Source organism: Chrysemys picta, chromosome 2 (assembly GCF_011386835.1).
Source record: "Chrysemys picta bellii isolate R12L10 chromosome 2, ASM1138683v2, whole genome shotgun sequence".
In the NCBI taxonomy this organism is placed as follows: Eukaryota; Metazoa; Chordata; order Testudines; family Emydidae; genus Chrysemys; species Chrysemys picta.
In genome coordinates, this window is record NC_088792.1 from 172,347,617 (window position 1) to 172,371,491 (window position 23,875).

The window sequence follows — 23,875 nt, forward strand, 5'->3', positions numbered from 1 at the left end:
GGTTCGGATGCAGGAGGAGGTTAGGGCTCCGTCTAGACGGTGCTTACCCCAGGTGGCTCCCAAAAGCAACTGGCACATCTCTCTGGCAGCAGCTTCTAGGTGGGGGAGCCAGGGTGTCTCTGCGCGCTGCCCCTGCCCACAGGCACCACCCCCACAGCTCCCATTGGCTGCAGTTTCTGGCCAGTGGGAGCTCTGGAGTCGGCGCTTGGGGTGGGGGCAGCGCACAGAGACCCCCTCCCTGCAACCACCCCAGCCCCCCGTTTTCCGGAAGCGGCGCAGAGCTGGGGTAGGTAGGAAGCCTGCCTTCGCCCCACTGCACCACCGGACTTTTAGTGTGACTGAGGCACTGGAAGGGAGGAGGAGGAGTTGATCAGTGGGGCCTGCGGACCCTCTGGGGTATCCTCAGGGACCCCCAGGTGTCCACGGACCCGTTTGAGAAATGCTGGTTTAGATTGTTGCAGTGGTGCTTTGAGGTCACAAAGAAATCCAATTTTATGTCTTTGAATAAGTGTCGTTAAACTAAAGAAATGAATGCAAATTATTTCAGTGATCATTTTAACATATTTATGGTGTCGTATTTATCCCCCATTTCTATGGTAATAGCACCACATGATGGCTCCATATCATACCTCATCTACAAGTAGACCTAATAAGCTTCCAAATGATGTATGATGTGCGTGTGTGTACAGAGGGTACATTAAGTTGACCAAATCGGTCGTGTCTGCCGCTCACCTAAAATCCTCAGAAGTGGATGCATTTTGTTTTCCCCATTTCACAAATGGAAATCCGAGGGAAAGAGAGAACATGCATTTGTCAATGCCATACAATGATCGAGAAGAAGAGGCAGTATTAAAATGTAGGAGTTTGACTCCTACCCAGTGTTTTTTCCATAGAGAATCATGCCATTATTCTCTAGTGAAAGTGATGAGAATCCTCCTGAAGCTTTTAATTTGAAAATAACTACAGTTTTGGTAATAATACATTTCTGGTTATTAGAGATTGGATTTGGACTTTAAAACCTCAACTGTAAATTAATGTAGTTTTCTGTCTGTGAGAAATTTCAAGAGACACGAACACTATGTTTACAATTGTACACAAAGTTGTGCAGTTCTGCTTGTGAGAGTAAGTGCAAGAGAAAATGCAGCAATCTTGTATAATGCCTGGTCAGAACATTGTTTCCATTACAAAAAAGTTGGAGTTAATTTGCATGTTAAACTGTTGAGGTACCTATCCTGTACTTTCATAGGGCCAGATTCTGACTGGACAAGCAACTCATCCTCATCCCTTTGCTCCTTTTTTGTCCATATGTAGGAAATGGCCAAAATCCTGTGGACAGTGCAGGCTCTTGTTGCCACTAGCTATCCAAAAATGGATGCGGGCCTAGGAAACCTCATTAGGAGCTCCTGAGGAGAGCTTCAGCCACAACACCTCCACAAGCTGTAGAATTTTGCCAATAGTACGGATTTTAGGCATCATTGAAGGTGTCCTTACTACATTTCCTTGCTATTTATTGACATATGAAAAACAAAATGTTGTTCACCATAATTTTGGAGACAGAGAGAGAAAATCATGAGAACAATGTATAGAGAACCATTTGATTGAAATCCATAAGCCTGAAATAGATTAACTCTAATACAAAGGAAAAACCCAGTGATAAATAACAAGCTGGTTCTATTTTCTGTTGTGAAGTTATATATATTTTTCTTGGCATAAAGGTAGGCTGTTAGTCTTAGAATAGTGACAGTTAAAGATTTATGTGCTATTTCTAACAGCTTAAAAAGTTTGCAGCTCTTTGAACCACTCAGATCCATATGAAGTAGCATATGTGAAGTCAAAACAGTGAAATATAACCGTTGGTCTTACCACAAAGTAGTTTTGGTCTGTCTGTGCAGGAAAGGGTTAAGATTTTTATTCAACGAAATCACTAAGGGCAAAAGTATTTTAAGATCTTTTGTATTTTTTCTTTAATATAACTTCATATCAGGGCTTTAAGGGAGCAATCAAAACTGTTTTAAAACTTTATTTGAGTAACATTTTAAAAGGTACCTGCAGCATAGAGAAGTTTATTCAATATGATTGATTTTTTTTAATCAGAAAAAAAGCAATAAAAAAGAGGACAGTACATATGAGGTTCATCAGTAATATGCAGGAATTGTTCTGATTAATATAAGATGGTACAGTTCAGAATAATAAAGGAAAACCGAGAATTTAAAAACTCTAAAGTGTTTTTGACGAAAAGCTTCTTTCTATTTGAATTTCTTGTTGGTAATTGTATGCTAACTACAAAATAATCTGAAGAACTTCTAACAAATGATGAATTATAAAAAAATGAAACTTATTTAGTCATTTTAAAAATATATTGATTATATTACTGCTTTGAGGACAGTTTTAAGAATATCTTTTCCAAACTACAATTTGCTAATATACTTTTGTCCAGTAGGTGTCACAGTGCATACATTAAATTAGCAAATGTTCTTAGCTGTACAATTCCACCTACTTCTCTAATCCAATCTTTTAAACAGCTTTTTCTATGAAACTTGCTTTGTGTTATGGCACACTTCACACACAAATATATAATTATCACTTGCATTTGAAAATTGCTAACAGTAAGAGCACTGTTCAAGCCATATTCTTTTCTTCACACAACTGTAACCAAAGTTGCTAGTGCAGATGTGCTTTGGTGCTTCTAAATTTTCAGATATGTGAATTGTCCAGCAAGATGATGATAAATCTTCATTGTAAGTCCATTACAGATGATTTAGTTCTTCAGTTTGGAGAATAATGGACTCTGAAACAAAGTACTAAGCCAAAAGAAAAAGGAGAACACACAGTACTTCTGCACTATCCATCATTACAAAGAATGTACTTTATTTTAGACCCAAATTTTCCTCCAGGCACCTCTCACCTACTGGGGACTTGAAGATTCTTTTCCTGTAGACTTACTGCAGGATTGAGCCATGGATTTTAGAGCTCTTTTAACAATGTTAATGCAAAATCATAATAGGAAAATATTGCTTGACTTCAATGAAGCTTATACTTGTTACACTGTTATTTTACTTCCACCTTTTATTTTAGGTTGTTTTGGCACATTGTCCCCCACACTTAAACACTAGCAGCTTGATAGCTACTATAAATAAATACTTGTTGACTTGTGGAGACTTCGCTTGTAGATGTGACTTGAGTTAGCTTCTTTTATTCCATTGTAAACTTACGAAGCATTTTTGACCCCTTTGCCTTGATGCATCTTTTTTAGAATGGTTTTAAAATTGAAAGCCGTGGTTACCAGACACTGATACTTTTCAATTGTTTCTCATTTTTACAAGACTGCTGAAAAATCTGGTCAAATGGAAAGAGCAAAGAAGAATGCTAGGCAAAGACAAAATGATTTCAAGGTAAGCTTGGTGTGCAGACTTATTTTCGTTTAGGTGCTCTTTCAGATTAAGACACCTGAAGAAGGCTTAATTTTCAAATAGTGGTGAGCGTTGACCCTGTAATAATCAGGCCCCTTTAAGCTGTTTTAGGTTCGGCACCCAAAAAACAATAGTCACTTCCTCCCTCCCCCCACAAAAAAAAAGCCCTGATCCTTGCTCTACAAGAGACTACAATCTAAGAAAAAGGCAGATACCTTGTACTGGCAAGTATGCTCACACATCACTGGCCATTTAAGAACCTGCCATCACATCTGAAGCCTCTACAGACAATCACGCTTTGGCTGAGGTGGGCCCTACATCTTCAAACTCACTTTCTTTATATCCAACCCCTAAAATCCATTTTATTTTATCCCTGCTTTAAAAATAAATAAATCTTAAATCTTTATTTTTCACAGTTGTTTTTTGCAGTGACTCTTATTAGCCTATGTTTATTGCCTTCTCTGTCCTAATTTGGACCATGTTGTTTGTGTTGAAGTGATTTTTTTGTTTTATATATTGTATTTGTTTTAATTATGTTGTACAGTGCTGTAGTGCTTGTTATGTGGATGTTTGCTATGTAAGTAAAATTATATTCCTTAGTGAAATTTGAAATGTATGCCTGCCATTTCAGACTAGATTATGTGATGAATACATAACTGGTTAAAAATATTGGTGCAGTTCCTAAGTATTTATTTTTGTGATGTTCTTTTATGCTGTGACAGAAAATGATTCAGGAGGTGATGCAGTCCCTGGCAAAACTCATCCGTGGAGCTTTGCTTCCATTCAGCCTCAGAGAAGGAGAGTTGAGACAGTATGGTGGCTGGGAGATGAAATCTGAACTCTCTGGACAGTGGCTAACACATGTCATCCAGACTGTAAGGTAACTGGGGCTATTGGTCTGTGTGGTATGAGTCTTTAATATGTATAACATAGTCTAAACTGTGCCTTATTTTTTTATTTGTTTTGTGTTCAACTGAAAGATCGTTAATGTTGCAAAGTCAAGGACACAAAAGTTAGGAAATGTCAAAATTAAGGTTGCCTGTGCAAGATTAATTCAGCCTACTTGTGTATATATGCATTATGATACAGTCTGTAATTACATGATCACTTGCTATATTTTTTCCTTGGGAGTCTTGTCTCAGTGCACAGGATGGACAGTGCTCTGTAGATGAATCATGGTTGTGTAGTGAATGAGGCTGTTGTCTATAGGACCTCTTTTTCATTTGTTTTAGAAATTGAAAGGTGTGTAGTAAATGAGGCAGGAGATTGCAGGAAGAGAAGGGATGGCCTCATAAATAGGGCAGCTGAATGTCATCTTGGAGAATTGATTTCTGTCCTTGCCTCCTCTTAAATTCTGATGTAATGTTGGGCTAGTCACTTAAACCAGAGTTTTCACCGGTGACCACTGCTTGTATTCCTCATTTCCTAGATGGTTAAATGAACTAATGATGGCTTATAATCAGCTAATTAAGTGGTCATGCTGAGCAGACAATAGTAGTGGTGTGAACAAAGTTGTTGATAGTTACCAGATGACATTCCAGAATCACAGGGCAGTGATAGTGGCACACAGAGTGATGGAAGTTTGAAGATTTGTGTCCGTCCCCTGCTGATGGCTGCTCTCAGTGCCTGGAGGAGCAGGAAAGATGATGGCTTTGCAACCCCACAAAAGTCCTGGTGGTTGGTGGAGGGTTATCAAGTGCCCATACTTGGAGCCTGGTTCCTGCTGCTAACTATTCCCTATACTTATGCCCTGCTCAAGATCGGGGTAGGGAGAATGGCAGTGGCTCCATTTGCCTAGTTCTTGCCCATTCAGAAACATCAAGGAGATGCAGCCAGTGTAGTGTCTTTGATAGGCAGCGGGTTTAAAACAAATAAAAGGAAGTATTTCTTCACACAGGGCACAATCAACCTTTAGAACTTATTGCCAGGGGATGTTGTGAAGGCCAAAACTATAACTGGGTAAAAAAAGAATTAGATAAATTCATTGACGATAGTAATGCAAAGTATTGCACATTGGAAAACATAATCCCAACTATAAATATAAAATGATGGAGTCTTAATTAGCTGTTATCACTCAAGAAAGAGATCTTGGAGTCGTTGTGGATAATTCTCTGAAAACAATCCACTCAGTGTGCAGCGGCAGTCAATAAAGCAAACAGAATGTTGGGAATCATTAAGAAAGGGATAGATGATAAGACAGAAAATATCATACTGCCTCTATATAAATCTATTGTACACCCACATGTTGAATACTGCGTGCAGATGTGGTCGCCCCATTTCAAAAAAGATACATTGGAATTGGAAAAGGTTCTGAAAAAGGCAACAAAAATGATTAGGGGTATGGAACGGCTGCCATAAGAGGAGAGATTAATAAGACTGGGACTTTCCAGCTTGGAAAAGAGACAACTAAGGGGCAATATGATTGAGGTCTATAAAATCATGACTGGTGTGGAGAAAGTAAATAAGGAAATGTTATTTACTTCTTCTCATAACACAAGAACTGGGGGCCACCAAATGAAATTAATAAGCAGCAGGTTTAAAACAAACAAAGTATTTTTTCACACAACACACAGTCAACCTGTGGAACTCCTTACCAAAGGATGTTGTGAAGGCCAAGACTATAACAGGGTTCAAAAAAGAACTAGATAAATTCATGGAGGATTGGTCCATTAATGACTATTAGTCACTATTAGATGGTGTCCCTAGCCTCTGTTTGTCAGAAGTTGGGATTGGGCAACAGGATGGATTACTTGTTGATTACCTATTCTGTTCATTCCCTCTGGGGCACCTGGCATTGGCCACTGTCAGAAGACAGGATACTGGGCTAGATGAAGCTTTGGTCTGACTCAGTATGGCCGTTCTTATAGGTCCATCAATGGCTATTAGCGAAAATGGCGTGGGTACAACCCATGCTCTGGGTGTCCCTGAGCCTCTGATTGCCAGATGCTGGGACTGGAGGACAGGGGATGGATAATTGATAATTGCCCTGTTCTGTTCATTCCCTTTGAAGCATCTGGTATTGGCCAGTGTTGGAAAACAAGATATCAGGCTAGATGGACCATTGGTCTGACCTAGGATGGCCATTCTTGTGTTCTTAACTCTTCTCCGGTCTTTCTTTGTGTCCCTGTGTAAAGATTTGGCACAATTGCAGCTCTCCAGTTAAGACTGCAAATGCTGCCCCTTACAAGTATATAGGGTGCTACAATCCTCATAGGGAGAATGATAAGGCATGGCTCCACCCTCTTCCACACCAGTCAGTGGTGCTGGGCTGGTGGAAATTAAGTTGCGTTGGGTGAGTCCATGCTGCACTGTCTTTAGAGGTGGCACAGTATCTGTGTTCCCTATTGGCACGTCAAACCATTATGCTCTGCTAGGGTGGTATACCTTCACGTTACCCTTCACTGCAGGCTCTGTTGCTGTTTATTTTATGATCACCCCTAGGAGTGCTGATCATGGACCAAAACACCACTGTATAACGTGCTGTACAAACAAAAGGACGGTCCTTGCCTCAAAGAGCCTTCAATCTAAGTATAAAACAAGAGACAACAGATGGATACAGACAGATGGAGAATTACAAAGAAACGACAAGACAATATTGATCATTGTGATATGCAGTGGTATTAGCACATCAGTGGCCTAAACTTTGTCAAGTTTATACAGTACAACAGTGAAGCTCTGTATTGTTATGGTTTCAACAAATGAATGAACCAGATAGTAAAACATACCTATGGTATTATGGATGATATCACAGTTTAAAAAGCTTACTGTTGAGAGGACTAATATTATCCATAAGCAAAAGAAACTCCTAAGTAACTTTGTGATATTTAGCAGTATTGTCTAGAAAACTGTAGGTTTAAACCTAACCTTCATTTTATTTTCTTCTCCATCCAGACTTAGTTATGAGTCCCTTACTGCATTTGAAATACCAAATGATATGCTTCATATCATCCAGGATCTTATTTTGGATCTTCGAGTACGTTGTATAATGGTCACCTTACAACACACAGCTGAAGGTAATAAAAAAAAAAGACATGTGCAGACCTACATGCATATGGTTAGGATTTTTTATTTTCTCTTTGGTTAAATCAGACTGCATTCTAGAATAGATTGTGTTCACTTTAGGTACTTGAATCAATAATACGGTCACCTGTAATTCACAGAATCACAACATACAAGACCTATTAGGTTATTTTATCATTTCCCTAACAATACTTGCTTGGTTCCCTGTATTATGAGCCTTTTTCCCCCCTTTAATATAAGGCAGCCACTTTTTTCACTAAGTTGCAGTCTTTTTTCCAAACCAAACACGCTTTAATTTATTTGTACTTTTTGTCATGACACAGCTGTTCCATGCAATGAATCAGCATTATTACTACTCTGTTCTTTAATTTTAGCTCAAACTTGGATATTCTTTTTTAAGGGCTGGTCCACACTAACCCCCCACTTCGAACTAAGATACGCAACTTCAGCTACGTGAATAATGTAGCTGAAGTCAAACTATCTCAGTTCGAACTTTCCGCGGATCCACACGCGGCAGGCAGGCTCCCCCGTCGACTCCGCGTACTCCTCTCGCGGAGCAGGAGTACCGGCGTCGACGGCGAGCACTTCCGGGATCTAGACAAGACGCGATAAATCGATCCCAGAAGATTGATTGCTTACCGCCGGACCCAGAGGTAAGGATAGACGTACCCTAAGTGAGCAAATCTTAAAAACTTTACACAATATTTTAGTTGCAGTTTTATCAGGGATACTCACTGTTTGTCTCTAGAGTCCTATTTAGCAAATTGGGGTCATAGATTCATAGATTTTTAAGGCCAAAAGGGACCATTAGTTTATCTAGTCTAACTGTATAATACAGGTCATAGAATTTCAATGAGTTATCCCTGTATTTAAGCTCAATAACTTGTTTGACTAAAGCATGTTTTCCAAAAAGAAATCCAGTCTTGATTTGAAGATTTCAAGAGATGATGCATTGGCAATATCCCTTGTTAGTTTGTTCCAATAGTTAATCATCCTCACTGTTTAAAAAAAAATTGTGCCATATTTCTAATTTGAATTTGTCTGGCTTTTAACTTCCAGCTACGGGTTTTTGTTATGCCTTACTCCACTAGATTAAAGAGCCCTTTATTACCCAGTGTCTCTCACTGTAAGGCATTTTTTCCAGCCTTCAAATCACTTTTGTGTTCTTTTCTGTACACTTTCCAATTTTTGACATCTTTTTTTAAATCTGGTCACCAGGGCAGGATGCATTATTCCTGTATTGGTATCACCAGAAGTAAAATCATTTTCCTGCTCATACTCACAGCTTCCCTGTTTATGCATCTAGAGATCACATTATCCCTTTTGGCCAGAGCATCCCACTGGGAGCTCACGTTCAGTTGTTCGTCCACTAAATCCTTATCAGTCACTGCTTTCCAGGATACAGTCCTACATTTTACAGGTATGGACTGCATTCTTTGGTCCTAGATGTATAACCTTGCATTTGGGTTGATTCAAACACGTTTGGTTTGAATGGGCCCTGCTTACCAAGCAACCCAGATCACTCTGTATGACTTCCCTCTCCTCATCAGTATTTATCACTCTGTCAGTCTTTGTCATCTGCAAATTTTATCCACAACGATTTTATGTTTAATTCCAGATTACTCAGAAAATATTGAATAGTGTCAGTCCCAAAACTGATCATTGCAGAACCCCACTAGAAATTCCCCTATTCAATGATGATTTCCCTTTGACAACTACTTCAGTTAGCCAGTTCTTAATCCATTCATCATGTGCTTTACTAATATTGAATAGTGCTAATTTTTTAAATACAAATGTCAGGTGGTGCTAAATCAAATGCCTTATAAAAGTATAAGTATATTAGACATCTATGCAGTTACCTTTATCAACCAAACTTGTCATCTCATAAAAAAATGAAATTTGGTTTGCTTGACAAGATCTATTTTCCATAAAACCATGTATATTGGCATAGTTATAGTCCCATCCTTTAATTCTTTATTGATTGACTCCCACAAACATTTTTCCTTTATTTTGCCTGCAATTGATTTGAGGCTAGCGAGCCTTATAATTACCTGGGTCATCCTTTTTGTCCTTTTTGAATATTGGCACTCATCCAGTCCTCTGGAATTTTCCCAGTTTTTCAAGATGTATTAAAAATTAACATCAGTGGGCTAGAGATCTCTCTTCCCAGCTCTTTTCTTTCATATGGGGCTCATGATGTCCACTGGTTTGATCAAACTTCTTTTATTCTGTGATGGGCAGCATGCTGGACAATGTAATGATCCTCATGCTGACTGATATACACAAAGCAATGCAGGAACCATCGAGCAAACAAACTGGAGCAAGCAGGGTCTCTTCCTGTTCCTTTAAACAACCTTATTTCTGTTTGTTACCCGACTTATGCCCCAGTTGAGCGAGGTACTTAAGCCTAACTTTAAGAACATGAGTAATCCTATGTGAGAAGTCAGTGGAACTACTCACTTGCTTAAAGTTAGACATGTGCTTCAGTGCTTTACTGAATCTGGACCTCCCTGAGAAGAACACCAATAATCATATCTGATATTTATACTGTATAATATTTTTCATTTTCAGAATATTTTGCAAATATTAATGAGCATTTATGGCCCTTAACTATCTCTTGATTTCTTATGCTACATTCACATTGTTGCCTATATTTGTTAATTCACACTAACTGTCCATTTAGTGCCTCTGAAATCCAACCAGAACACTTCCCTTGTCATGCCTTCATTGATTACTCTTTCATATTCCTGTAAAAAAAAAAAAATCCTATTTATTAGATTTAATGGCTTTAATCTATTTGTTTTTCTAATCACCAGCCCTGTAAACTCAACCTGGGCTCTGAGAGTCAAACTGGTTTCTTTCCTTCTCATGCATCATCACTGGCAATAGAGATCATGCAAACTAAATTATGCTAATACCAAATTAAACATTGAGGGTTGAACAAGTGTAACTGACTGGAAATTAGTAAACAATTCTTTTGAAAATGCACAAGAAGGAATGTAATTCAGCTCCCTCTTTTGCAATATGCATTAAAAAAAACTATTTCTATTTCACGCCAATCATAATTTTATTCCACTGATGCGTCTGCTTTAAAGAAAGAACATTAACTGCAACTCTAACATTTTCTTGCTTGGATTATACTGTGCCTCGTCTTTGTGTGAATAATTTGTAGTTTATTCATCTTCATGGGCGAAAGTGCTTTTACAGTGCTGCTTAATTTTCAATTCTATAATTTAAGAAAAATGAATTTTTTTGAAAGAATGTAGCCACATGATATAGTGGTAATGGAGTTCTCTTCTTATGTAAACTGTCTCACAGCACTAAGTTGTACATTATTTTGTTATTGACTTGCAAACAAAATTTCAGCAGTAAATGCAATTTAAACAGCAATCTAATGGTTTAAAAAATTCGGTTTTGAAGATACTTTTACCTTGTATTGTAGCTCTTACTTTCAGGGATACAGCCTATGATTATTTTGCAAATAGATTTTTGCTGGAATCAGGTTTTGTCAAACTGGAAATGACTGTGGGATGCTTATTGTCTTTTAGTGATAAACGTGTTCAGTTTACAAGTAAATGAAAGAGGGTTTTTCTAGTTGACAGCCCTGTAAACTCAGCCTGGGCCCTGAGAGTCAAGCTGGTTTCTTTCCTTCTCATGCATCATCACTGGCAACAAAGGTCATGCAAACTAAATTATGCTAATGCCTAATAAGGCAGTGAGGGTTGTACAAGTGTAACTGACTGGAACTTAGTAATCGGTTCTTTTGATGATGAATAAGAAGGAATGTAATTCAGCTCCCTCCTTTATATCTGTGTTAGATCTAAAGGTCTGAAGGGAATAAACCAGCAGTAAAAACAAATATAAAGTTGGCAGATTCAGGAAAAGATCTGTTGGTAACAAGTTGCTACTTTTGCATAGTCACTTTTTCCTAGTATAGTGCTTCTCGAATGTACTTCAAGATGCTCCTCTGCCACAACACCTATCAATCAATCAAATCTACCAATTAATGATGACTAGGTTGAAGGGTAAATGGGGCAACGTGCAAATGTATATAGGTATCTAAATTGTATATAACTGATTGTTATACTCCTCTTCTTCCCCTCCCCTTTCCTACACTTCTTATCTCATTTTCTTCTTATAAGCCTTCCAGAGCCTGGATGGATTTTTCCTATAAGTTTGAGCAACACCTAGCACAATGGAGTCCTGATCCTGATGACTCTCAACCCAAACATATTATAAATATTTAATATAATTATGTGAGTCTTAACACTTGTCCTGATCTCAGATTAAGTTATGTACTTGAGGGTTTGTTATTTTAAATCTGCATTGAGCAAGGAATAATAAAACAAACATACATTTGAATTCCCAAATATAATGCCTATATTATGGGTACACAGCCATGATATGTCCATTTTTTTAAAACAGAGGACTGTAACAATATTTCTCTAACCTCAAGATTTCCAGTAAAAGGTGGGCTTTATGCAACTATTGCCATGCACCATAAATTTTACTTCTGTAGGAGAAAGCAGCAGCAAACTATGTGTGTGTGCCATTCTTAGTCATTTGAAAAGTGTCTGAAATCTTTTAAGTATGGCCAATGTACTTGTATGCCTGTTCATCACACTTAGGTGCCTGTGGTTTTATCTCTGTTAAGTTCAAGGAGTTTTTTATAATGAAACCTAGCATTTTAACACCTTTTCTTTTTACAGATGTGAAGAGGTTAGCTGAAAAGGAAGACTGGGTGGTTGATAATGAAGGTTTAACATCTCTGGTGGGTACACTTTGTGTGTTTCTGGGCACCCATTTTTTGTGCATGTGGTGGACTTGTGTAAATTTCATTTTTCTTTTCATAAAAAAAGTTTTGCAGCGTGTTATACATTTACTTATATTTACACATGTGTGTGCATATGTATTTTTAAAATAATTAAAATATGGTACAAAATAAAGCTAATCAGTTCCCATCTAAAGTGGGTTAGAATTTAGATGGAGGAGAGATTATACTTCTATGTGAATTCTTTCTGCCCTCTGTCTGCTCACTTTCTCAAATATTCATGGTGGTATAAATCCTATCACAAAATCAAAAGTTACTTTTTCTCTTCTTTCACCTTTTCCCTCTTTCAAGAGTTATTTTTCTCCTGGTGGATTTTCTTACATGTGTCAGTGAGCATAAGCACAGTTCAAAGTAGTTTTAAAAACTAGATAAATTTCAGCTTATGGATGGGGTTTTCAAAAGCAGTGACTTTGGTCCCAGTGCTGCAGAGCCATATGTGAATAATCTTTATTTATGTGAGTAGCAATTCATGTCAGTGGGACTACTACCACGAGTAAGGACTACTCATATGAGTAAAGCTTTGCTGTATTCGGTCCTTTAATATGAGTAGAATGTAAAGAATCACATGGAGAAGAGGCTAGCATGTATATAAATTGAGAGGATTGGGGGAGGGGGATTTAATGTGCCCCCATAAAGTTTTTACTGATCTTCCTTAGTAAGATTGTGTTGAGGTTTAAAAAAAAAAGGTTTCTTTTTTAGCTATGGATGTTCTGCTAAAATACAGTTTGTTTTCTCAGGTTGTGGCAAGTTCAGTCCACGTCATAGTGCTTCATAACTTAATGGGTTCGTTACCATGGAAGCTGGACTGTAGTAGATATAAAAAGTTGCTTTTCTGGTATAATGAGAAATTTAACTGAGAGCCAACTAATTTAGGAGGTTGCTCACAGACAAACAATAAACAACTTGAAACCATATTAAAATAAATTAGTGAGGTGCTTTCGGGAAAATAGTAATGACTAATGGCTAAAAGATGACAAGCACATTGTAGGCATGACTTAAAAACAATCTGAGAAAGCAGAAATGGCTGTGGGAGGATTAAGCTTTGTGTGTATTATATAAGAGAGTACTCGGTAGGCCATCTGTCTGAAGTTGTGCTTGTTTGTTACTATAAATACATTTGAATGAAGTTGAGTAGGAGGGCGTGAAGCATTCCAGATACACATAATGTGGGAAGGAGCGTTGTCTGGTTTTAAAATACAGTACTGGGAGTCATGACTTGCAATGTACTCTGGTCATTTCAGTCCAGACCAGAGCCCCATTTCCTTCTTCCATCTAGGTTTGCATACATGGTCATTCTTTTGTAGAACTAATAAATCTAAACAAAATCTTATTAGTGCTTCATTACCGTGCTCCAAAGCTATATATACTCTAGGATTTTTTGCAAAAATTTCCCACCAGTTTAGCTCTGCCAGCAGCAGAAACCGTGGGTGGATTGCTAGTGTATATGGGAGCTGCCACCGTCTCAAGTGTGGTGTCATCTAACCCTGCTGAGAGCATGACATGGTGCTTAAAATACTGGCAACTGCTGATGCCTTGTCTATATGAATAATCCCATTGTTACCACCACTGATGGATCTGAATCAATTGTCGTAATGGTGGGAAACTTTAGCAAAATTTCTGAGGGTAAACAAGGCCAGAGAGGCCCTTTGGAGACCGCTTAAGCTTAAACTATATGTGTAAAATGCATGCAAGAAAATTAGTTATTAACATCCTTGATATTTATACAGCTGTTAAAACATATATTGGGATACTGTTGTCAGAAACCTACAGCCATGGGGCCTGTAATGCACAAAGGTTAATGTACAGGGAAGCTTTATTATTTTCTTCTCAGGCAATAAAAATCTACATGAGAACAAAAATAAAAGTAGCAGTGTTTTACTTTTCCACTGAAAGTATGCCCTTTTTCTGCCCATTTAGCTCTCTTTTTCTGCTGTATGTCTTCAGGAGCTTGTTCTAAAAATGAATAAATAGCATTTTAGTATAGTGCTTTAGATTTTCAAATTGCTCTACAGACATGAATCAATCCTCATGACACCGATGTGAGGTGGATAAGTGTTATCCTAATATCATAGGTTGGGGAAGTGAAAGTGAAGTTACTTACTCTAAGGCCTGGTCTACACTACGAGTTTAATTCGAATTTAGCAGCGTTAAATCGAATTAACCCCTGCACCCATCCACACAACGAAGCCATTTATTTCGAAATAAAGGGCTCTTCAAATCGATTTCTGTACTCCTCCCCAACAAGCGGAGTAGCGCCAAAATCGATATTGTCATTTTGAATTAGGGTTAGTGTGGCTGCAATTCGATGGTATTGGCCTCTGGGAGCTATCCCACAGTGCACCATTGTGACCGCTCTGGATGCACTGGCCAGGTAGACCGGAAAAGCCCCGCGAACATTTGAATTTCATTTCCTGTTTGCCCAGCGTGGAGAGCACAGGTGACCACAGAGAGCTCATCAGCACAGATAACCATACAGGCCGATAATCAAAAAAGAGCATCAGCATGGACCGTACGGGAGGTACTGGATCTGATCGCTATATGGGGAGAGGATTCAGTGCTAGCAGAACTTCGTTCGAAAAGACAAAATGCCAAAACTTTTGAAAAAATCTCCAAGGGCATGATGGAGAGAGGCCACAATAGGGACTCAGAGCAGTGCCGCATGAAAGTCAAGGAGCTCAGACAAGCCTATCAGAAAACAAAGGAGGCAAACGGTTGATCCGGGTCAGAGCCGCAGACATGCCGCTTCTACGCTGAGCTGCATGCAATTCTAGGGGGGGCCGCCACCACTACCCCACCTCTGACGGTGGATTCTGAGGCGGGGATAATCTCATCAGCCACACCTGAGGATTCTGCGGACGGGGAAGAGGAGGAGGAGGAGGACGAGCTTCCGGAGAGCGCACAGCACTCCGGTCTCCCCAACAGCCAGTATCTTTTTCTCAGCCTGACTGAAGTACCCTCCCAAGCCAGTATCCAAGACCATGACCCCATAGAAGGGACCTCAGGTGAGATTACCTTTTAAAATATAAAACATGGTTTAAAAGCAAGCGTTTTTTAATGATTAATTTGCCCTGAGGACTTGGGATGCATTCGCGGCCAGTACAGCTACTGGAAAAGTCTGTTAACGTGTCTGGGGATGGAGCGGAAATCCTCCAGGGACATCTCCATGAAGCTCTCCTGGAGGTACTCCAAAAGCCTTTGCAGAAGGTTTCTGGGCAGTGCAGCCTTATTCCGTCCTCCATGGTAGGACACTTGACCACACCATGCTAGTAGCAAGTAATCTGGTATCATTGCATGACAAAGCCTGGCAGCGTATGGTCCCGATGTTTGCTGGCATTCAAGCAACATCCGTTCTTTATCTCGCTGTGTAATCCTCAGGAGAGTGATATCGCTCATGGTAACCTGGTTGAAATACGGGAATTTAATTAAGGGGACAGAGGTGGCCGTTCCTACTGGGCTGTTTGCCTGTGGCTGAAAAGAAATCCTTCCCTGCAGTTAGCCAAGCGCAGGGGGGCGGGGGGAATTGGCGCTGAGCTTTTCGCCTTTGGCTAGCAGGGATCTTCCCTGATACCAGCCACGCAGTGCGGGGAGGGATAAAGCGATCATCCCAGAGAATTGGATGGGGGGAAGGTTTAGTTTGTTTTCGGCTGCTGAAGGTTAACAGGAAAACCGCAGCAGTCAACGGGCTTTGCTTGGTATGTGGGAAAGGAGGGCACAGAAGCCGAAAGACAATGGCTTACCATGGCCGCATGCAAGCCGAATTCTGTTGCCCGGACCTGTGTGTTTGGTGTGATCTCTAACACCAAAGCCACAGGCAATCAATATTAAGATGGAAAATGCGACCTTGTACTGAAATCACATGTGCTATGTAATGTGAATAGTGTTTTTCACCATGAAAGAATATAAGCATTGTTCTGTAAAATGTATCTTTTTAAAAACTTCTCTCCTTTTTTCCATCCCTCCAGCAGCTGTAAATTTTTCAAGCCTCCCTCCTCCGTCCCGAAGGCTATCTCAGATAAGGCGGCGGAGAAAGAGTCCCTTGCTGCAGCCGTTTAAACAGAGTAGTGTTCCTGAAGACGCGAGCGTCATGAAGCCTTCCCAGCCAGCCCACGTTGATGTTGGTGAAACGTCCCTTGTGATCCATGGTTGCAGCACCATTGAAAAGTACCCCTTGCGGTCTATGTACTGGGTACCCTGGTGCTCCGGTGCCAAGATAGGGATATGGGTTCCATCTATCGCCCCACCACAGTTAGGGAATCCCATTGCAGCAAAGCCATCCACTATGACCTGCACATTTCCCAGAGTCACTACCTTTTGTAGCAGCACCTGAGTGATTGCTTTGGCTACTTGCATCACAGCAGCCCCCACAGTAGATTTGCCCACGCCAAATTGCTTCCCGACTGACCGGTAGCTGTCTGGCGTTGCAAGATTCCACAGGGCTATCGCCACTCGCTTCTCAACTGTGAGGGCTGCTCTCATCTTGGTATTCTGGCGCTTCAGGGCAGGGGAAAGCAAGTCACAAAGTTCCATGAAAGGGCCCTTACGCATGCGAAAGTTTCGCAGCCACTGGGAATCGTCCAACACCTGCAACACTATGCGGTCCCACGAGTCTGTGCTTGTTTCCCGGGCCCAGAATCGGCGTTCCACGGCTATAACCTGCCCCATTAACAGCATGATCTCCAAAGCACCGGGGCCCGCGGTTTGATAGAATTCTATGTCCATGTCCTCATCACTCTCGCCGCCGCGCTGCCGTAGCCTACTCCTCGCTGCCTAGTTTTTGCAGGTTCTGGTTCAGCATAAACTGCACGATAACGCGCGAGGTGTTTACAATGTTCATGACTGCTGTCTTGAGCTGAGCGGGCTCCATGCTTGCTGTGGTATGGCGTCTGTACTGTTCACCCAGGAAAAAGGCGCGAAACGGTTGTCTGCCGTTGATTCCCTGGAGAGGGGGGAGGATGTACCCAGAACCACCCGCGACAATGTTTTTGGCCCCACCAGGCATTGGGATCTCAACCCAGAATTCCAATGGGCAGAGGAGACTGCGGAAACTATGGGATAGCTACCCACAGTGCAACACTCCGGAAATCGACGCTAGCCCTGGTACATGGATGCACACCGCCGAATTAATGTGCTTAGTGTGGTCGCATACGTTCAACTTTATACAATCTGTTTCCAAAATTCGAATTATATAAATTCGGATTAATCCTGTAGTGTAGACATACCCAAAGCTACACAAAGGATAAAGGGCAGAATAAGGAGTTGAACTTCGAAGTTTCTGGCTCCCATTTTTGAACCAAATCAACTGGATTGGTGTCCCTTTTTCTAGCATGGAGATAGCTTTCTCACTTACATGTTCCCCTCTGGAAACACAATTTCCCCCTAGTGCTGTCAGGTGGTCTCTAACCAGAGTGGCACAATATCGAGCAAGAGAGGATGGATAAGGGGAGATTGGCTAACAGGGATAATGCTACAAATTCGTTTGCATCTAGATTTATACACCTTAAGACCTATGTAACTTTATTTTTTTGGCATGTTTCCATGCCTTTTTTTTTTGCAAAGTATCAAAGCAATTTCTGAATAGACAAGGTTGCCTTACTTCCAAACCAGTCCACCCCTACTTGTTCTTGATGATTTCATGATAGTGAAATCATAATGGTGAGTTCGTGATATCCTAGAATGGCCCCATTAAATTTAAATCCTGGTCCTGTTAGTCAATAGGACTTCTGGTATTGACTACAATGGGGCCAGGATTTTACCCCCAGACTTTTCCTGAGTAGCTGTGCGTGCAATCACAAACAAGGTATAAGAACTTCACTGCGGGCTTAAGGCGAAGAAACCATTCAGTGGAAGACTCTCTCATTCAGACACTTGCAGAGAAAATTGATCTGTGTAATTATTTTTGTTTGCTTCAGTATGACAGTACATCATTAAAACAAGGGATTTCTGTGGTATGTGTATCATGAAATTTGTGGGGGGGGGTTTCCATTTTGGATCAGTAAAAAATGAGTATCTTCTCTGTTACTGTAAAAAAAAATGTATATTAATAGTTTGTATAGTATACATTGCACGTTCATTTAGGAACTCAAAAATCTTTTTACTTTCAGCCATCCCAGTTTGAACAATGCATTGTGCATTCCTTGCAGTCACTCAAGAGCGTTCTGGACTGCAAACCTGGAGAAGCCAGTGTAAGTCTTGTTATTTACTTTTTCTTTCCTTGCATGTAAATTGTTGTTAATTTTAAAAGTAATTACTGTATAAATATGTTTTCATTATGTATTATTAGTGTTAGTGGATAATACAGAGATGCTATTATAAAATGAATTAAGAAATTACTCAAGCTTCGCAGTATTTTTTCTTCACTTTGACAAAAAAAAAAGCCCTTGCAATATTGAGTCCGTTTTCAAATTGCACTCATAGTACCTTTTGTTTGGGAAGGGGCAAAAAGTGAACTGTATTTAAATGTATTTTTTTTGTAATAAAGGTTGTGACCTGTAGCTTTCAAATGGCAGCAGGTATGATCTTACGATGTAGGTACCCTGGAGAGCCAGTTACAAATACATATCACATCTAGACTTCATTCGGAACATAACTCAACCCTTTGTTTTCCCTACTGCAGTATGCCACATGATAAACTCTAACCCATTCATTTACTGCCTTGGGGACCTGATGCCACAAGGTATGAGCAACTTCCATTGACTTCAGGAAGACATGAGAGCATTCTTCAGGAGATGCTCAACATCTCATAGGATTGGGTGCTGTTGCTGTTGCTCTCTTCTTCTTTGTCCCATGTATGACGAAGGTATCCTATTCCCCCAATGAGGGTTTCCCAGAAGAACCCAAAAGGGGATATTACTTCACAATCACTCCCCATGAGATGATTTTCACATGCTAGCAAAGATGATCTTGAGAAGTCCCAAGAGCTTCTACTATTGCCCTGTTCTCTTTTCAGCTTCACTTGGTTTTCCCCATCCTACATGTTGCTACAAACCTTTTTCTCCAAGTTTCTGTGACATACAGGACGAAGGAAATCTAGCTACTACTTTCCCTTTTACTCACTTATTTTTTCTCCTACCTTTTTCTAATCACAGTTTCACCTTCATGGTATGGAGAATTGGAATTATCCACAGCTAGGTAGCGTCATGTGCAAGTATTGTTCCCGTCATTGTGTTTCCCCTTCACTATAGGATGCCCACACCCCCTATCCATTGTGTTTGTACATAGGATTTGTTCTACCAGCCACTCTTCTTTCCCTGGGGAGTCTCACAAGAGCAGTGTATACAGAGAAACTAGGTTTGATATTTATAACTCTCTTCCCTTTCCTCACTTCCTTTGGAAGAAGGTCTTCTGAAGCTATTCCACTGAAGTTATATGGTTGTTTCTTCAGGTTTTCCAGCAACAAAAAACACAGGAGGATGTGTGCCAGCTAAGCATTGGTATCATGCAGGTAATTTTAAACTGGAATTGGGGAGCATAAATGAGTGATTAAGGGCTTACTTTGTATCCATTCCTCCCTAAAAAGTAATAAAAGGTGATAAGATGTCAGATACTGTTTAATTCAGATCATCCAGACATAAGTGTTATCGTAACTTCAAATTACAGTAACTCTTAAGGATAATGATGCTTAATGCTTCCTGGGGTTTCTAAGGCCCTAATTCATCAGGGCACCTAAACACTTCAAACATATACTTGAAGCACTAGCTTAACTTCAAGCATTTTCTGGGTTATTAATTATATATTTAAAAGATTAACTTAAAATTTGGTTTCAAAGAGCACCGGTTTCTAATACGAAACTAAGGGCAAGCGCCTGAGCTGGTATAAATTGGCATAGTTCAATTGCAATCAGTGGAGCTATGCCAGTTTACAGCTGCGGATCTGGCCCTTAGTTTCATATTAGTAACCAGTGCTCTTTGCAACAAATTTTTAAGGTAATCTTTTAAATGTATAATAACCCAGAAAAAATGTTAAGATAATAAAGCAATACCCAGCAGTTTTAACAATTGTTTGTATTGTGTTATCAAGTGAAATGTCACAAATCAGACCAAAGAAATGACGCCGTAGTGGGCTTAAGAGATGTTTGCATTGGGATCTCTGTTTAAGCACTTTAAAGCCATTAAAGATACATTCCTTGTAAACCAGTGGACCCTCAGTCCTATGATTTCAACTCTGATTTGGGAGGTCATTTAGCAAGATGAGAGTACACAGAAATAGCACAGATCTTTTTTTCCACAGGAAAACAAAGGCTAACAAGATAATGAAAACATTTGCTGGACTTGATTTAAAATGCTACTGTTTTCAGTTATTTGAGGTTTAAGAAAATTGGGGTATTTGTGATTATTCTGCTTACGTGCTGCAGTTAAAAATTCAGTTAAAAAAAATTAAAATCTTTTACAGGTTTTGTACCAGTAGTTCAGCTCTGATGGAAAATTCAGAATTTTTTTTAAATTATTTTATAGGTTTTTATAGATTGTCTGGAACAACTGAGCACGAAGCCTGTTGGTGATGCAGATACCACACAGTAAGTAAAATAATACAGTTGGAATATTTGAAGTTGCAAATTTCAAAAAGGTTTTCCTCAACAGTATTCCTGTGGAATTTCTATTAGACAGCTTTTGTGAACGATTTTGGCTTTGACCAATAATGCCATGGAGCCAAGTAGAACATTTCTATACCCCAAAAAAATAAAAATGAAATACAGATTTGAATAAGATAATGAAATATGATGAATATTTAAAAGTTGTTTTCTTAGTAGCTATTGTAATGCTTAGTGAAAGCTAGCTTATTCAAAATCCTTCTGCTTGATTCCCAAAGAGAATCATCTTTCTAAAGGTTGTAACTGTTACACCAAACTAGCCCATTTTTTGTTCTAATGGTAATATCTGTGCCTGGTGGTTTTTGTCACAGCTATAGCTTCCAAGCAGTTTATATGAAAGAAGTTGCCACTGTCACTGAATAACATCTACCAATGGGGAATGGTATTTTCCTTGCTTTGCCCTCTGTCTTTGGCATGTTCCTAACTCTATCAACATATCTACTAAATTGTTGACGATTTTGCTTTTATTCCATCAACCACTAATTTCAGAGATCTGAGGAGTCATAAGAACCTGAATTTTAAGGCAAATTAGAAATTTACCTGAGTAAAACAAGGAACCAGAAAATATTGCTTGGATTTGCCTGGAATTAAAACTGATTGACTGTATCCTGAAAGACCACCTTGGTTTTTCTCTTTACTTGGTTGACCTTTAGTTGATGTATAAGAGACGAAAACAGAAACTATTTTATTGCAAATCAAAGAAAGTGCAGAAAGATGCGACTCCACCTTCCGCCCTCCCCCAATACGATTGCTGGAATGGCAATTCCTGTTCCCAAAGCTCTTGTTCAGTTTGTGGGTGATTTAGAAAAGCTCTACAGCTCATTCTGCCTTCTATTCCATGGTATGAGACGCTCTGACACAGCACTCCAACTTTTTCTAGAGTCTTTTCAGCTGAACCCAGCACCACAGCCGGTCAGAACATTTTCGACTAAATATTTTTCATCAAAGCCATATTGATTTTGACGAGTTTTTTTACAAGAAGGTCTCCGAGGTCCAGGGTGGGCTGACTGACTCTTGGGGGGAGAGAGAGACAAATTGAAGACCAGATATTTTTGATTTAAAAAAATGGAATTTACACCCAATTCCATTTTGCAAATATGTTTGAAAGGTTTTGGTTTTGTTCTATTTGGAACCTTGTTCCACATGTCAAAACCTCGAAAGTTGTTGAGAAATAGAAATGTTGTTCTCCAGCAAGCACACATCATAGCTGATTTGTAAATGCTTAGAGTAAAAAGAATAGTCTCCTATTCACTTTTTTCAAAATATTTTCAGTCTTTCAGTTGACGTTTCATCTCCTGATTTATTTGGAAGCATTCATGAAGACTCTAGTTTATCTTCCGTAAGTGTGGTGTCTAGTTAAAATGTCCTTTGGGGTAAAATTAAATATTGAATAAGGCTTTTATCTTTTACTGTATGTCTTTTGTAATGCATTTGTGTATTCCTAAGTCACATTTTTCAAAATAATGTCAAACTTTACTAACTACAAGATTATCAGAAAAGCTAATATTAATGGTATTTCGAGCTTTGGATTGTTTGGTATTCAGTGTATTTCCTACATATTCTTACGCATGAATTTTATTAAAAAAATAAGGGTTGGAGCCTGGTCCTCAATGGGTATAAACTGGCATAGCTCTATTGACGTCAATGAAGGTAGCACTAATTTATACCAATTCAGGATCTGGCCCTTGATGTTTAGTTAAAACTCAAGTGCGAATAACCTTATTCCTAAAACAGATAATGAAATTTTTTTTTTTTTAGAACATAGAGATAAATGTGTAAAAATAATGTAGTTTGCCTTGGTGAGTCTCTTCCTTACAGTAGAATGTGTTGTGGTGAATAAAAGACTAGAAAAAGTTGCTTTTCCATAAAATTCCTAATGTTGCATTTTTTTGTGTTCAAGTTGGGCTCCCAGTTATTTGAACTGTAATGCATTCCCATAGAGTACGTGCCCCCAGCACAAGGGCTATTGAAACATATAAAGTTATGCCTCTCAAAGAATGAATTTGAACCTCTTAATATGTTTGTAATAATCTATTTCCTGCAGAATTTAGAAACTATATCCCTTACTTTCATGAGTAGTCTAACTGTAATTAGTGAGCAAAGACTTGTAGGATTAGACCCAGAGTTCTAAATTCTGAAATTTAATAATAATTTAGTACTTATATCATTTTAACTCTCCAAGTACTGTGTGAACATTCATTAACTGCTATCAACCTATTTTATTTTCCTGTGTTATTGAAGTCCGTGTGACGTTTTGAGGGTTTTTTCCTCACAAATGGTTCAGTGCTTATTTTAACAAAAACAAAATCATTGCCAGTAACCCAATACTTTTGACCAGCCATATGGCTTATACAATGGAAAAATAAATTTGGTTAAGAATTATTTTGAAGCTTCAAATGAGATATTAATCAACAAAAGTAGGAAAGAGTATTAATTTCTATATTTGGCACTTAAAAGAGTTTTAATCTGTAGATTTCAAAACACTACATGGTATCAATAAGGATTATTATCCCCCATTTACAAATGGAGTAGCTGAGGCACAGAGAGTATTAAGTGACTAGCCTAGGATTTTTCATTGTTTTTTGACAGTTTGTGTTTAATATTGTACGTACAAATCATGATAAATTAATCAAAGTAGTAAGCAGGTTAATGGGTACACATTTATTACACTAGTCGTTGTAGTTCATTACCAGTTGATAAGACTGTTGGGAATTTATCAGGAATTGCAAATCTCATTCTTAATAAGATATTGACTTCCTTCACACCTCACTATGGTAATTTATCCTCAGAAAGTTTTCATTTTTAAAGCACTTTGCAAATGATTGTCTTGAACTCTCTTCTGAGGTAGGTACGTATTTTCCACCTTTTACAGGTAGGGAAACTGAGCAATTTGTGACTTGCACACAGTTGCACAAAAAGTCACCACCAGAGCTGAGTTTATAATTTGAAAGTTCCTATCTCCCAGTTACCTCCTGAGGAAAAACTAGACCTTGCCTCTCTCTCAGGTATCATATTGTTGCACCAGTC

The 23,875-nt window shown here is 39.1% G+C and overlaps 1 protein-coding gene across 2 annotated transcripts in view; it reads left to right on the top strand.

Moving 5' to 3' along the window:
- Nucleotides 1–23,875, top strand: part of EXOC2 (exocyst complex component 2) — a 201,365-nt gene that overhangs the window by 111,605 nt on the left and 65,885 nt on the right. For both annotated transcript variants that reach the window (XR_010598715.1, XM_065584883.1), the window contains exons 14-21: nt 3,324–3,392; nt 4,133–4,290; nt 7,302–7,423; nt 12,140–12,201; nt 18,363–18,443; nt 19,643–19,702; nt 20,712–20,773; nt 22,121–22,187. Coding sequence is in view for 1 of the 2 variants with exons in the window: in XM_065584883.1 (XP_065440955.1) it covers nt 3,324–3,392; nt 4,133–4,290; nt 7,302–7,423; nt 12,140–12,201; nt 18,363–18,443; nt 19,643–19,702; nt 20,712–20,773; nt 22,121–22,187 (681 nt within the window). In the remaining variant the exon portion in view is untranslated. The remainder of the gene's footprint in view (nt 1–3,323; nt 3,393–4,132; nt 4,291–7,301; nt 7,424–12,139; nt 12,202–18,362; nt 18,444–19,642; nt 19,703–20,711; nt 20,774–22,120; nt 22,188–23,875) is intronic.